Here is a 12,088-nt window from a genome sequence, read left to right on the forward strand (position 1 = left end):
GTCTAGCTGTGGCGGCTTTGACAGTCGGAGTTGCCTTCCACAGGGAGGCTTCAGAATTTGTAGCCAAGGTGAGAAGGGTCAGAGATGACCTTAGCCGCTCGCTTCCTGGCCCTTGCAATGTACAGTTCGTCGATGGGTGGTTTGCAGCCAACAACCTTCTCGGCTGATCGAACGATACTTTACAACCTCCGGATGTCATGCTTTGTGGCTGAGCCAAACCAGACCATGATGGAGAAAGTGAGGACAGATTCTATGATGGCAGTATAAAACTGGACCATCATTGCCTGTGGCAGATTGTATTCTCAGCTGCCGCAGGAAGTACATCCTCTGTTGGGCCTTTTTGACTGTGGAGTTTGTGGTGGCCTCCCATTTAAGGTCCTTGGAGATGATGGTTCCAAAGAACTTAAATGATTCCACAGACTGATCTATTGGCCCGGTGTGCAAACTGCAGGGAGTCCAGCAGGGGGTTTGTGATATTTTTCAGGTGAGCCAGCACATCTTTCAAGGGTCTTCATGATTATAGAGATCAGTGCGACAGGCCTGTAGTCTTTAAGACCAGTAATCCTTGGCTTTTTGGGTACAGGAACAATAGTGGAGACTTTGAAGCAGGCAGGGACAGTGCAGGTTTGCAGGGACTGATTGAAAATGTCTGTGTAGACTGGTGCCAGTTGTTCAGCACAGAGCTTGAAGGTAGAGGAGGAAACATTGTCCTGTCCTGGAGACAGCATGATTAATAAGTTTGCAAATGACACAGAAGTGTGTGGTATTGTAGACAGTGAAGATGGTTGTCAAAAATTGCAGCACAATCCTGATTGGTTGGGCAAAATTCCCATTTCTTCTATCCTTATCTGACATAATTTGTCTTTTCATCTCTGGCTGTCCAAACATCTGCCATCAAAACCCCCCACAACTGCATCCACCCATATTAAGATAGACACAAAAAGCTGGAGTAACTTAGCGCGTCAGGCATCATCTCTGGAGAAAAGGAATGTGATATTTCGGGCTGAGACCATTCTTCAGACTGAATTGAGGAAAGGGAAACGGTAGCGCAGCGGTAGAGTTGCTGCTTTACAGCGAATGCAGCTCCGGAGACTCAGGTTCGATCCTGACTACGGGTGCTGTACTGTAAGGAGTTTGTACGTTCTCCCCGTGACCTGCGTGGGTTTTCTCCGAGATCTTCGGTTTCCTCCCACACTCCAAAGACGTACAGGTAAATGTAAAAATTGTCCCTAGTGGGTGTAGGATAGTGTTAATGTACGGGGATCATTGGGCGGCACGGACTTGGTGGGCCGAAAAGGCCTGTTTCCGGCTGTATATATATGATATGATATGATATGATATGATATAGATATATAGAACAAATGGATGAAAGATATGTAAAAAGCAACAATGATCAAGGAAAGGTGGAGCCCACAATGGTCCATTGATAACAAGTTGTACAGACAGTGTAACTCAATAGAACGATAGTGAAACTAGTACAGCGACAAGGGTGGGGGAGGTATGGAAAGAGAGGGGATGCAAGGGTTACTAGAGAAATCAATATTCATACCGCTGGGTTGTAAGCTGCCCACGTGAAATATGAGGTGATGTTCCTCCAATTTGCATTTGGCCTCACTTTTACAGTGGAGGTCCAGGACAGAAAGGTCAGTATGAGAATGGGAATTCAAGTGTTTGGCAACCAGATCGTATAGGCCAAGGCGGAATTAGCGGAGGTGTTCAGCGAAACGATCTCGCTGATATATAGGAGTCTACACCTGGAACAGCAGATACAGTAGATGAGGTTGGAGGAGGTGTAAGTGAAACTCTGCCTCATCTGAAAGGACTGTCGGGGTCCCTGAACAGAGTTGAGGGAGGAGGTATAGGGACAGGTGTTGCATCTCCTGCGGTTGCAGGGGAAGGTACCTCGGGAGGGGGTGGTTTGGAGGGGAGGGGGTGGCAATCTAACAGGTTAGGCAACATTCCTGAAGAATACAAATGGTCAATATCACAGATCAGAACCATTCTTCAGAAATGTCCCAACCCGAAACATCACCCATCTATACTCTCCACACAGATGCTGCCCAACCTGCCAAGTCACTCCAGCACTTTTTGCTGTCTTCTTTTGTAAACCCGCATCCGCAGTTGCTTGTGTCCACACTCGTTATCATTCTTTCAGTTCAATGAAAAATCACTTACACTCCCCATAATTAAACTGATAGAATGTACGTTGTATGTAATCTGCAATGTATACCATGTCACATTTTTGGTACTATCCCAAACGCATGGCCTCAGCGTTTGTTCCCAGTCGCACAATATCTTGACTTGGAAACAATTCGTCATTGCAGCGGGGAAGGATGGTTGGTTGGCGGGCGGGGAGGGGTGGGTTGCGTTGCGCGCGGCCGCAGCGCGGGGAGGGGCGGGGATAAAGGCTCGCGCAACGTCCGCCTCCTGGTGCCTTTTGGCGGCGATTGTGACGTCACTGCCCCTGCGCTGGGCTGCGGGAGACCCCTGGCGTTATTGCGTTGGAGACGCCATTGTTTTGGAGGTGGTGTCGGTTTGAAGGTGTCGGCTCACCGCCGAGCGGCTACGGATCCTTCGCCGCCCCCGCGGCCTTCCGCTGCTTCGTTTGCCCGTTGTTTGTGCGCTTTGGCGGGCTGGACTGGGCCAACGTCGCGACGATGTGTGTGGGGATAGCGGTCTGCACTTCCGCCGGCTGCTGAGCCGGGTGCGGCCCTGCTCTGCCACCCGAGCCGCAGCCTTGTCTCCTGTCCCGGCCCTGCCCCAGATCCCCTTCCCCCCTCCCTCCCCATCCCTCCCCTTTTAGTTCCCGTTCGTGCTCCCATCCCCATCTGCTCCATGGCCTTTGCTTGTCCGATGGATCCAGCTGACGGTTGAGAAGGGATCGACTGAGGCCTGGTTGACCGTCGCTGGAGTGGAATCCGCCCGACGTGAGATTGGTCATTGGCGCCTCGACCCCGGCGTGTGTCCGCGGTAAGGAGCGCCCCGGATCGACGTCGTCCGGACTTTCCCACGAGGAGCAGGAGCAGTGGACATTATTGTCTTAGATTTAAAAAAAGACTGCGCCCAGACTTGCTGCATTGCGGCTTTGTAATAAAAAGCACGAGGGACAGCAATCTCAAGACCTGCGAACTATTTCTCTGCGAGTTAAATCCTTTGGACTTCATTCAATTTCATGGACGTTTAAAATATACCATTGACTTTTGAACTACCCGGTTTATTAGTGAGTAAAACAGCCAGTATATGATTTTTTTTGTGCATTGTGAAGTTAAAAGGAAGCTAGTTGCTTATTGAGTTACGGTCCAGATTTAGTGCTTTAAAAAAAAATGCTATAATACAACAAAGTCTAAATACTTGAATTTCAGATATGGGAATTAAATTGTGAGAAAAGAGATTTTTTTGTTTTATTTTTGCAATTTTAAAAGGGTATTTTTTGTGGGTAAGACTTGTCCCATTAAAAAACCAGAAATGTCGTGTATACATTACAAATTTTCTTCTAAACTGAACTATGACACGGTCACTTTCGATGGGCTTCATATTTCTTTGAGCGATCTAAAGAAGACTATCATGGCCCGGGAGAAGCTGAAGGCAGCAGACTGCGATTTACAAATCACCAATGCACAGACTAAGGAAGGTAAATGAACTGTGACTTTTAAACTGTTTCAGGTTGTCCTTTTTTTATTTTCTCTAACCATGTTCTGTAGTAGACAAGATGGCGCGGATTGCTGGATTTGTCTGATTTCATTAGGAAATCTTGCTGTATGTCCGGGACACAGGAAATTGAAAGATGTAAATATATGCTGGGTATTACGTTTGTAATTTTGATTTGATCCGTCGAATTTTCTGCACAGTTTTAAAATGTTCACCTTTGTTCTTTGTCCGTTGTTTTTAATATGAAATCCGTTCCTTGCCTTTCGTCATTCTCAATCTGTTCTTCTGGGTTTCGAGAACTGTGGTGAGCTTTTTGGTGACCCGAGGAAGAGCTCATAACTGGAGGTCACATTGTACCCGCCTATAATCTGTCAGATGCTGGCAGTCAAAAACAATATACTAAATTAAGAAACAACAAAACATAAGGAAGTTGGAAAGTATGTTGGAGTTGTCGAATTTGGTTTAAATCTTCATAAAACAGTTTAAAGACTAAAAGCAAGATAGCACATATTAAATGAAACCACAAATTATATTTAATTGCTGCATACTTTTACACGATTCTGGGTTTTCGAATTCCACATGGCCTGCTGTTTAGGCTGGTAAAACATTGTATGGAGCTTGATCTCCTGTAGTTTTAATGACACATCAGTAGGATTGGTTTGTTATTGGACCGACTTTGGCTAAAATTCCAAATTTTTGAATTGTGGAAAATTTGTGAAAGGAGAAGCCTTCTGACTGTTAATGTTGGAAAAGCGCCACTCAAACCAAGTTCACTTTCACTGTTTGATCCCTGTACATTACAATTGTCGAACTAATATTGAGGCATAGCATGGTCAATGTTTCTTTACCATGTTTTTCCAGCAGTGAAGTACACAGAGATTGGATGGGGGTAACTCGCATCGTTCCTCCAACTCTATTTCCAATTGTAGGTGCTTTGACTTGTAGAACATAGAACAGAACACAAGAACAGGCCTTTTTGGCCCACAATGCTTGTGCCAAACATGTTGCCAAAGCCGTCATTTATCTACCTGCACATAACTCATACCCCTCCATTCCATGCCTTTCATTCCATGTGCCTATCCAGGTCTTTGAAATGGCACTAACGTATCTGCTACAACCAGCATCCGCAGCAGTGCGTTACAGGCACCCGCAAGCTTCTGTGTTTAGAAAAAAAATTGCCCTGCATGTCTCTAAACGTTGCCCCTCTTACCTTCAAGTTATACCCTCAAGTATTTGATTTTTCCATCCAGGGAAAAAGATTCTGACTCTCTTGTTCCAGGGAAAACAATACAAGTTTGTTCAATCTCTCCATGTAGGTAATATCTACCAATGCAGGAATCATTCTGATAAACCTGTGCACCCTTTCCAAGGCCCTTGCACCTTTCCTGTAATGGGGCAACCAAAACCACACAATATTCCAAATGTGGCCTGACCAAGGTCCTTTCAAGCTGTATCATGACTTCCAGACTTCTCAATTCCCTGACCTATGAAAGCAAGCACATCACATGCCACCTTTACCACTCAGTTACTTTTAGGGAGTTATGGACTTGGACCCCATGATCTCTCTGTACATCAATGTTGTTAAGGGTCATGCCATTAATTGTACATTTTCCCCTTGCATTTGACCTGCCAAGTGGCAATGCCTCACACTTGCTCAGATTAAACTTCAACTGCCATTTCTCCACCCGTAGATGGAGGTGATCTCTGTATCCTCTATAGTAGGTGATCTATATCCTGCTGTATTTTTGACAGCCTTTGCTTAGTCTGAGACCCCAGCAATCTTTGTGTCAACTGCAAACTTGCTAACCAATCCAACTATGTTTACAACCAAGTCATCTGAATCACAAAAGCAGAGGTCCTAGCATAGGTCCCTGGGAATTCCACCGGTCAGACTTCCAGCCCGAATATTGCCCTTCCACCACAACCCTGTCTACTATGAATAAGCTAGTTCTGATCTAGTACATGTAGACAGCATCCCCTATCCTCAACCATCACCTGTGGCCGCTCAATAAACTTGACCAAGTTAGTAAGACACAACCTGCCATGTAAAAGGCCATGCCTACTGTCCTTACTGAAACAGCACAATTCTGCCACTTCTTTTGCGTCCCTCTTGATCATGTCTGAAACATCAAAATCCTGGAGCATTGAGCTGCCAGCCATGTCCCTCCCGCAACTACCTTTTCATAATGGCCATAACATCATTGTCCCAAACATCAATCCAGGCTCTAGATTCATTGGCTTTCTTCACAATACTGCTTGCATTGAAACACTTCAACATCAACATATTTCTTCTCCTGTCTCTATCTATTCTTCCTTTGATATTTACAGGTCCTAACCTCTGATTCCCAACGCTCCTTCAATAGCCTAACCTACTCCCAACCTCTCCTGTCTCTAGTTTAAATCCTCCCGAGGAGAATTAGCAAACCTCACTGCAAGGATACTGGTCCCTCTCCAGTTCAGATGCCGCCCGCCCCTCTTGTCCCATCAATTTTTGATGCCTCAGTCTAGGGGAGAGTCTTTCCTACTTGCATGTCTGTCCCCCCCGCACCCCCGTTAACTTAACACATTTCTCTTTAGATGAAACACATCGAGGTAAGTTTTGACGACATTCTCCCAAATCGCAGCGCCATCTAACCATATTGTTCTGTGTACGTAAATGCATTTTTCTTTCATGTCAACAATTTATGTATTGTTGCAAATTTCATTATCGCTTCGCTCTCCAATATTTGGGTCCAGATTGTTGCTGTAAAGAGTGAAGAATAATAAGAATGGGATCTGAGCCTTGTCGAATACCACTGGTAGCAATTCCAGCTGTAAAAATAAATGCCTTTGTTCTTTTGACAAGTCTGCTAACCTGATTAAAAAAACGTTCATACTCCACTTGAGACCGACTGAACTCATCAATCCTCTTTCCATTGGAAAAAAATGGTTGATCAAAAAAAAAATCCTTTCCAGATGATTAATCTGCCTTTGTAATTGAAGACTTTATTTTTCAACTGATTCCAGCATTTTATCGCCAAACATTTCACATCACATAATTTGTCCCTGCAATTTCCTTCTACTTTCTATTTCCTTGTAGGGTTTCCATAATTGTTAGTATGTATCAGCGTCCTTTTCGACTTAGCCAGGGTTACTATCGTGGCTTCAAATGCCATTCTTTTTTATCTGTGGCAACGTGTACTCTTTGAACATTTCCTTTGCTCAATTAAAAATTAAGCGTGGGTTAAGTCAGTGTTTCCATTTTAAAAGATTGTGTTAGTGAACTTGTCTGTTTTTACATAGCACAGGACAGGAAGACTTGTCCCACGATATGTGATACCAAGTTAAACTAATGCATAGGAGTGTAGGAAGGAACAACAAATGCTGGTTTACACTGAAGATAGACACAAAATGCTGGAGTAACTCAGTCGGCCAGGCAGCATCTCTGGATATAAGGAATCGGTGATGTTTTGGGTCGAGGCCCTTCAGACAGAGTCAGGGGAGAGGGAGACACCGATATGGAAGGGTAAGGTGTGAAAATTAGACATCAAAGGGAACGGTTCAAGGAAAATGTAGAATAGATCATTGTTTGCTAGGGAAAGGTAACAATGAAGCATACAAAGATAAAATTTAATCAGAAGGACAGTCGATTAGTCGGAGAACTAGGACGGAGAGAGAGGGAAAGCAAGGGTTACTTTTAAGTTGGAGAAGTCAATGCATTCTGCCTTTATGTAATCCACATCCCTCCATTTCCGGTACATTTATGTACCTGTCTAAAGGCCACAAGTAATCCCATTGCATGTACTTCCACCATGTTACAGCATGTTCCAGGCACCTAAAATAAAAACATGCCCCTCCCATCTCATTTAAACTCCTTCCCTCTCACCTTAGTGTTTGACATTTCCACCCTGGACTCGTGACTTGTCTATCCTATCTATACCTCCCTTCAGCCTCCTTTCCAGAAAATGCCATCCAAGGTTATCCCAACTTCTTACAATCTATACCTTCCAGGCAACATCTTGCATCCTTGGTTAAGCCTCCACTTCTTGAAATTGAATGCAATTGGAGAGTTGAAGTATGGGTGGTAGAATGGCGTGATTATAGAGCTGCTGCCTCAGCCCAGGAGACCCAATTTGATCTTGGTTGTGGGTGCTGTACATGTGGAGTTTGCATGTTTTCCCTTTGAGTGCATGGGTTTCCTCTGGGTGCTCTCCCACATCCCAAAGTTGTGGTTTATAGGTTAATTACACTCTAAATTGCCCCTCGTATGTAGGGAGTAGATGAGAAAGTGTGATAACATAGAAGTTGTGTGAATGTTTGATCAATGGTCAGCGTGGACTCTGGGCTGAAGGGTTGTGTCTCTAAAATAAAATATTTTGGGTTTCATTCCCATGTCACCACAAAGTATGGTCTAAGTAGTTGATTCCTTCTACCTTGTGTATCAGGCTGTTGACAACCTTTATGTCTGTTGACCTTACAACTGATTGGTTGGTCTCCTTTTCCACTCGCCAAACTAGCTTCCATAAACCCCACTAATCGTGTCCTAATTTGTACAAGCTCTATTTTTCCACTTTCTAATTACCTTTACTTGTCTCACCATCTCATTTTTAACATGTTTGGAACCTGTTCTTAGCTCAATTCCTTCAGATGAGCAATCCAATAAGTACCCTGTCGTTTTGTGCTGCATCTGCTTCACTTGCCCATCCTATGCAAACATCTACACCTGAAGTTAGGATTTCCTTCTGTCCACAAGCCTCCCACTTTTGAGACATTTTGATGAAGCCTGCACCTGATCCATCTTGTCACCTGTACTAATTTATTTTCAAGTTATACCATATATATTAATGATTTGGATGAAGGAATTAGAAGTAACACGAGCAAGTTTGCAGATGACACAAAGCTGGGTGGCATTGTGAACTGTGAAGAGAATGTTAAGAGGTTGCAGGGTGACCTGGACAGGTTGAGTGAGTGGGCAGATGCATGGCAGCTGCAGTATAATGTAGATAAATGTGAAGTTATCCACTTTGGTGGCAGAAACAAGAAGGCAGAGTATTATCTCAATGGTGTCAGGTTAGGTAAGGGGGAAGTGCAGCGAGACCTGGGTGTCCTTGTACACCAGCCACTGAAGGTTGGCGTGCAGGTATAGCAGGCAGTGAAGAAAGCTAATAGCATGTTGGCCTTCATAACAAGAGGATTTGAGTATAGGAGCAAAGAGGTTCTTCTGTAGTTGTATAGGGCACTGGCAAGACCACATCTGGAGTATTGTGTACAGTTTCGGTCTCCTAATTTGAGGAAGGACATCCTTGTAATTGAGGCAGTGCAGCGTACGTTCACGAGATTGATCCCTGGTATGCCGGGGCTGCCGTATGAGGTAAGATTGAAAAGACTAGGCTTGTATTCACTGGAGTTTAGAAGGATGAGGGGATCTTATAGAGACATATAAAATTATAAGAGGACTGGACAAGCTAGATGCAGGAAAAATGTTGGGAGTCCAGAACCAGGGGCCACATTCTTAGAATAAAGGGGAGGCCATTCAGACCTGAGGCGAGAAGGACCCTTTTCACCCAGAGAGTTGTGAATTTGTGGAATTCTCTGCCACAGAGGGCAGTGGAGGCCAAATCACTGGATGAATTTAAGAGAGTTAGATAGAGCTCTGGGGGCTAGTGGAATCAAGGGATATGGGCACAGGTTACTGATTGTGGATGATCAGCCATGATCACAATGAATGGTGGGGCTGACTCGTAGGGCCAAATGGCCTCCTGCATCAATTTTCTATGTTATCAGTTTTGGCCTGATAATTTTCCTGTGAAGCATTTTGGGACTCGTACTACATTCAAAGCACTTACATAAATATAAACAAATTAACTTAATATCTATATTTTCTTATTTGGGCATTAACACTATATGAATCGTGTTTCCTCAAATAAGTTGCAGCTAAGGCATATGTCAAAATCTGCCATTAATTATTTTACAAAAGAGTAGACAAATTAGTCACTGGTTGTTATTTTATGATTTGCATTTCTCATTTCAAAAGATTCTAAACTTTATAATTCAAACATTTCAACAGGTTTCCCTTTTGACTTTGACTTTTAAAATTTGGATTTTGTTTTAAAACTGTCCAAATATAGGATTTCCCCCCATGGATTGTTCCGAAGATAAAAGATTATTTTAGCTATTGACTTTACAAATCTGTTGTAGGGAGAAAGGGTATGCATTTTAAAGCGATAGTGCTTCTAACACATCAATGCCAAGAGTAGTAAGCTACCTCAGCACTATATGTGGTGCTGTCCCATTTTGCGCATGGCCTCACTGGAGAAGGCAGGGGACAAGTCAGTATGGGAAGGCAAGTTAAAATGGGTGGTAGCTGGGAAATCCAGCAGGCCTTTGCGGATAGAGCACGTGTGTACAGGAGGCCCGATCGGGAGCACTAAATGCAGTGGTTGAGGTTTGAAAATATGCTTGTGGACCTCTGTCTCACGTGGAAGGGCTGCTGGTGTCTGGATAGGGAGGAGGTGTAGGGACAGGTGTTGCATCCTCTGACTAGGGGAAAAGGGGAGGTGGGTTAAGTGGGAAGTGATGAGTGAACCAAGGAGTTGTTGCAGATTGACTACGTGCATCCTTGCAGCTCAGTGTCTCTTTCTCCTTCCTGCAACTTCTCTAGCCTTGTTATCTGCAAATTTAAAGATGTGGCATTTGGACCCCTCATTCAAATTATTGATATATTATGGACAGCTGGGGCCTGAACACTGAACTCTGGTCCCCCCAATAGTCACTGTCTGCCATCTGAAGAAGACCTGTTTTTTCTCCATTAACTATTGTATCCATTACTTGATTGTTTGCGGATGTGGACTTCAGTATTTGTTTTCAGACCCCATGCTAGCTTTGTCCAATCCTGCAATATGTCTTCTGTTACTCATTTAAAGTAGATTGTTATTTTCTCTGCTACTTATGTTGGGCTTCCCTGGCTTTTATCCCCTCTTTTAAATACTGGGGTTATATTTGCCTCCATCCAATCTGTAGAATGTACTTCAGAATCTAAAGAATTTGGAAGATGACCACTATGCCATTTATAAAAATGAATTTTTAGTTATGTCAGAGTATTTTGCTTGTTTGACATGCCTGCCCTTGTTTTTGCCCTTGTCCCTTCTTATCTGGTTTGGATGCAGGCCTTTGTTGGTGGCTTGAAGCCTTTAGGACTTCAGCAGCAAAATCTCTGCACATTGTTTGCTGACTGTTTAAACTGAAGTTAATTCAGAGATATTTTTACTTAGTTTCACTTCAAAAACCTTTAACTAAGAACAAATTAGGGATTGAGAAATAACTAGGCAAGGAGCTTTGCTTTCTGGTTTGCGTCCCTCCAACGTCTTATCAAATTTGATCCTAGTTGGACATCAAGTAAACTGCCATCCAATGACTCGTGATTGGAAAATCAGTCTAATTAAGTACAGAAAATATCTTTCAATTCTCATTGCATCTATTCAGAATTTGAAGCCAGTCTGTTAGCTCCAGGGTTGAAGGATAAAAAGCAAATAAAAAAATTATGGAAGAATACTAAATTTATGGCAGGATAATTGTGCATCTACCCGCTGTTGCATGAGCAGTGTTCCCACATTACTAAGCTACTGTTTCACTCTAATCAAATGCTCATAATCCTGTGTACTTACTCAAGGTGAATCAGCACTCGGGTTAAATTAAATGGAACTTTCTAGTGAAATGCTTCAGGGTTTGTGTCCTAAACCTTTTAAAGAGTGTCAAACTTCTGATCAAAGTAATATACGCCAAAATGCCCAAAAATATATAATGCACAAAATCCTGTATAATCTGACAAAGGTTCATGTGCATCATCTAACCTCATATACTCTATTTGATGTTCCTGATGTGGTCTCCTTTACATCAGGGAGACCAATAGTGGACTCGGTAACTGTTTTGCCGAACATTTGCATTAAGGCCTAATGGATCTCCTGGTTGCTAACTATTTTAACTTCCCTTTCCCATTCTGACTTTTGTGTTGGGTTGTTTGCATGCAGGTTTTGTTGTAAATAAAAGGGCTGACACAGTGGTGCAGCAGTAGAGCTGCTGCTTCACAGTGTCAGCGATCCAGGTTCAATCCTAACTACGGATGCTGTCTGTGTGGAGGCTGTACGTTTTCCCTGTGACCCTAAGAGTTTTCTTCGAGTGTTCCGGTTACGACCCAAACTCCAAAGACACGTAGGTTTGTAGGTTAATTGGCTTCTGTAAATTGCCTCCCTCCTGGTGTGTAGGAGAGAACTAGTGTGATCAATGGTCGCCTTGGACTCGGGCCCAGTTTCCATGCTGTATCTCTAAATAAATAAAAATAAATAGATTTTCTCACCATTGATCAAAAGTACTTAATCCAAAAGCTGTTGCGTGGGGAAAACATCCCTTATCCATGTAGTTGCGGATGAATCCATAAATCAAAGTGAATAAAATCTTCAATGAT

At 43.4% G+C, this 12,088-nt stretch overlaps 1 protein-coding gene across 11 annotated transcripts in view; it reads left to right on the plus strand.

Moving 5' to 3' along the window:
- The first annotated feature begins 2,497 nt into the window (after window positions 1–2,497).
- LOC144603984 (E3 ubiquitin-protein ligase RBBP6-like) overlaps window positions 2,498–12,088 on the plus strand; it is a 69,353-nt gene continuing 59,762 nt past the window's right edge. For 10 of the 11 annotated variants that reach the window (XM_078417915.1, XM_078417916.1, XM_078417918.1 and 7 more), the window contains exon 1: window positions 2,498–3,631. In XM_078417915.1, coding sequence (XP_078274041.1) covers window positions 3,466–3,631 — 166 coding nt within the window. In that variant the 5' untranslated portion in view covers window positions 2,498–3,465. The remainder of the gene's footprint in view (window positions 3,632–12,088) is intronic. The other variant, XM_078417920.1, reaches the window with a different exon arrangement.

This window comes from Rhinoraja longicauda, chromosome 21 (genome assembly GCF_053455715.1).
Source record: "Rhinoraja longicauda isolate Sanriku21f chromosome 21, sRhiLon1.1, whole genome shotgun sequence".
NCBI classification, from domain to species: Eukaryota; Metazoa; Chordata; class Chondrichthyes; order Rajiformes; family Arhynchobatidae; genus Rhinoraja; species Rhinoraja longicauda.